Source organism: Callorhinus ursinus, unplaced genomic scaffold (assembly GCF_003265705.2).
Source record: "Callorhinus ursinus isolate GAN/ISIS: 27379988/994484 unplaced genomic scaffold, GSC_fseal_2.0 scaffold4944, whole genome shotgun sequence".
In the NCBI taxonomy this organism is placed as follows: Eukaryota; Metazoa; Chordata; class Mammalia; order Carnivora; family Otariidae; genus Callorhinus; species Callorhinus ursinus.
In genome coordinates, this window is record NW_027401998.1 from 1 (window position 1) to 3,700 (window position 3,700).

General features: G+C 72.9%; 1 protein-coding gene across 1 annotated transcript; it reads right to left on the minus strand.

Annotated features, from left to right (window-relative positions):
* Nucleotides 1-31: 31 nt before the first annotated feature.
* On the minus strand, nt 32-3,651 carry PNMA8B (PNMA family member 8B). The gene is given in 2 exon segments (XM_025865896.2): nt 32-2,363; nt 2,365-3,651. Coding segments are annotated over 2 exon segments (1,860 nt in total). The 3' UTR covers nt 32-1,790.
* Between the last annotated feature and the right edge of the window lie 49 nt (nt 3,652-3,700).

Below are 3,700 nucleotides of genomic sequence, written 5' to 3' on the forward strand. Positions count from 1 at the left end.
ATGTTCAACTCACTTTACTGAAGGGTCCCAGGCAACCAGTGCACAAGGAAAAGAACCTACACCTGCTCCGGGGCTCCCCCGACCCCAGGAGGCCGCAGAGGCCCCTCAGCCCCGGGCCATCCCCCCCACACACAGGGAGGAGGGGGCTTCCTCCGCAGCCCCGGCCCCAGGCCCACCCTACCCTGCTCGGAGGTGATCTGAGGAACTGTCCCATGGAGGTCCCCGTGGCTCTGAGGGAGGCAGCTTCTAGAACAGCTGAAGCATATCCTGAGTCCGCTTCTGCACCTGGGTGTCCCCAGGTCGGGCTCACACAGTCCAGTCGGGCTGTGAGGGCGCCCCCAGGCCCCTGCGCCTTCCTGGAGACATGGAGGGAGGGCCCTCCTGGCACGATGGGCCTGGCACCCCCTGGGGACAGGGACTCTGGCACAGGCACACACAGCCCCAGGGCAAGAGGACTTGGCATCCAGGGCAGAGCGCTACTGAGGGGACACAGTGAGGTGGGCAGGAAAGGCTGGCGTCCGCTTCACCACGCGGACACTGACACCCCGCAGAAGCAGCCACACTTGGGACAGCAGGTGCTGACCCCCACAGCGCTGAGCCACGCTCCTGGGGGAACTCGGGGCTGGGCTGCAGCTCCCTCCTGGGGACACTTCCTTCCTCTCAACGCCATTTCCCCGGCAGCTCCTACACTGGCTGGACCGGCCCCTGCCCCTCAGGTGCCCCCTCAGCGTCCCCTCCGAGGCCTGATTCACTCAGGGGCTGAACCCGGGACCCTGCATCCTCTTATGCCAGGGGCTGCAAGGCCAGTGCTGAGGGGCCGGTCAGCCCACGGGACGGGGGGGACCGCTGTTGGGACAGCGAGGGGGGTGGCGGGGTGGTGAGGGGACCACAGGCCTGTGGGAGGGGCGCCGCCCTGCACTGCCAATGACGGAAGCCAGAAATCCGGAGTTTATGCGATTGAAAATGGTGGCAAATAGTTCAGATTTTTGGCAATCACTGGGCAGCCTGAGTGACAGATTCAGCCTGTGGACAGTAGCAGGTGGCCGGCCTTGGCCTTGAGGAGCTGGCTCACTTGTCTCAGCTGCACCCCAGGGGGGCAGGGCTCGTGCCCTTTCCCTTTCTTCTTCCTCCTCCTCCTCCCCTGCCCCCACCCTTCCCCACCTCTCCTCCCTCCTCTCTCAGAGGACCTCTCCCCTCCCCGAGGAGCTGCCCCCTCTGCCCTTGGGCTGCCCCTCTTTCTGATATCATCTCCTCCCCCAAGCAGGGAGGATCAGCCTTCAGGCCCCAGCTACACGCAGACACCCACGGCCCAGCTGGGTGGCCCAGGCTCCATCCCAGACCCCAGGCCCCATGAGACTGGGGCAGGGGGCCAGTGGCCCACAGACGAACGCCTGAAGCAGGTGTCTGCAACGCCGGGGGCCTCGCAGAGAGCCTGCAAGAACTCTCTGGCACGGCGGGCCTCCCCACTGCCCCACGGCCGCCGCCACGCTCACCCGCGTGCTGACCCGGCGCCGCGCAAAGCCCAGCGCCCTGGGTGGGCCCCGCCCGAGACACCGTACCGTCCCATCACCTGGGCCGGCTGCGTCCGGGGTGCCCGCATGTCTCTCCTTCTTCCCTGGGGATCGCTCCCGCCGCCCGCCAAGGAGGGACTGCCAAGGGCCGGGGAGGCGGGCGGCGGGAGGCCCGCGGCGCAGCAGAGCCGGGGTGGGCGCGGAGAAGCTGGGAGGCCGCCTCGGCCGCAGGGGGCCGGGGGCAGCGCCCCGGGGGCGGCCGCGCGACTCCGGGGTCCCCTAGCGGCACTTGGGCGACTGCCTCCCGCCGCGACGAGCCTTCCTCCCGCTGGCCGACTCGGAGCCGGGGGACCGCGGAGCCCTGGCCTCGCCGGCCTGGGCGTGGACCCCCGCGCCCGCGCGCCCCTTCTTTCTCCCGTGCGCCGCGGCCCGGACCTCGGCCCGCGTCTCGGGAGTGACCGCCCGCCCGCCGCGGCCTCCGCCTCCGCCTCCGCCTCGGCGTCTGCGGGAGCCCGACGGGGCGGGGGCCGCGCCCGCCTCGCCCGCCTCGCCCAGGGCCCCGGAGGCCGTGCGGGCCCGCTTGGCCCGCGCCTTCCCGGACGCCCGGGGCTCGGGCTGCGACTCCTCGCTCGCCGCCGCCTCCGCCGCCGCCGCCTCCGGGCTCCTGGCCGCCGCCGCGCCCTCCCGGGCAGCCAGCAGCGCCAGCACCTCGCCCAGCTGGCCTCTGGCGCGCCCGCGCCTCCCGCCTTCCCGGGCGCGCTCCCCGGCCTCCGGCGTCACCCCCGCCGCCGTGTCCCGCGCGGCCAGCAGCGCCACGAGCTCCAGGAGGCCCCCCTCGCCGTCGCCCCAGCCCGCCAGGGGGGCCACGCCGCGCCCTCTTGCCGGGGGCCGGGGGTTCGGGCGCGGCCAGGGCGCAGAGGCACTCCCGCAGGCTCCCGCCGTCCGTGGCCTTCCGCAGCACCGGGGCGTCCAGCTGGCGGCCCGCCTCCTCCACCTTCACGCGGGCTCCCCCCGTGTCCAGGACCTCGCGGAGGGCATCCGTGCCGTCTCTCCTGGCGCTCCAGCCCGGGGACTCGATCACCCAAGCGATCTTCGGCAGCTCCTCGCGGGCCGAGGGGCCCGACGGGTCCGTAGAGGCCACAATGGCCACAAACTCGGGGTTGTCCAGCGCCTCGTCTGCCGGCTCCCCGTTCGGCTGCGACTCGCTTTCGGGAGCGTCGCCGTGGGCCGGCTCCTCGTCGGCCGCGTCTCGCACAGCAAGCAGGGCCACTAAGTCGGGGACGCGGCGGCTCCGCCTTTCGCCGCCGCCGCCGTCGAGGCTGACGGCCGCGGGCCCCGGCGCCTCTTTCTCCGCCGGCTCCCGCTTGGCTCTGTCCGTCACCGTCACCAGGGCCAAGAACTCGCGGGGCCCCTGGCCTGCGTCCGCGCCGCTCCGCAGGGCCCACTCCTTCTTGCTGGGCTCCTGGGCGGCCTGGTGCAGCCTGGAGGACAGCGCGCTCTGCGCCTCGTCGGCGCTCAGGTCGTCCGGGTCCAGCTCCTCGAGCGCGATGCCCAGGCTGCCCTCGGAAGAGGCGCCCGACTCCCGCCGGGCCCACGTGGGCGGCCGCCCCCCTCGCTCGGTCTTCTGGCCCTTCGGGGCCCACCTGTTGCCTCTGGCTCTGTTTCTGCGAGCCCGGCGGCCCCGCCTGGGAGGTGGGCCAGCCCTCCTGGCGGCCGGCTCTGAGCCCTGGGCCCGGGGCTCCCAGGCCCGAGAGAGGAGCGTGTCCCCGGCGGCCCCGGGCCCTGCGGCCTGCCAGGGCCTCTCATCCAGCACCAGGCGTCTCATCTGCCTCAGGACTCCTGGGTCCTCCGCCGGGTCCCGACACACAACCCTCCGGACCCCGTCCTTGCCCGGCATCTCCCTGGGGACGGACGCGTGATTTATGTCCTGCACCAACTCCACCAGGGCGGCCTCGGCCTTGTGGTCCCTCGCGGCCCTGGCGTTCCACAGCCTGAACGCGCCCAGGGGCAGGAAGGCCGGCTGCAAGACGGCTTCGATGGCCGCCCGCTCTAGGCCCTCCGGGATGCCGGTGACCAGCAGGGCCCGGTGCATGTCCACATCCAGCCCCCGGCACCAGTCCCGCAAAAGGCTCACGGCCATGGTGCCTCCAGCCCGCTGACGCAGCGGTCTGTGCTGATGCCCCCTCGCC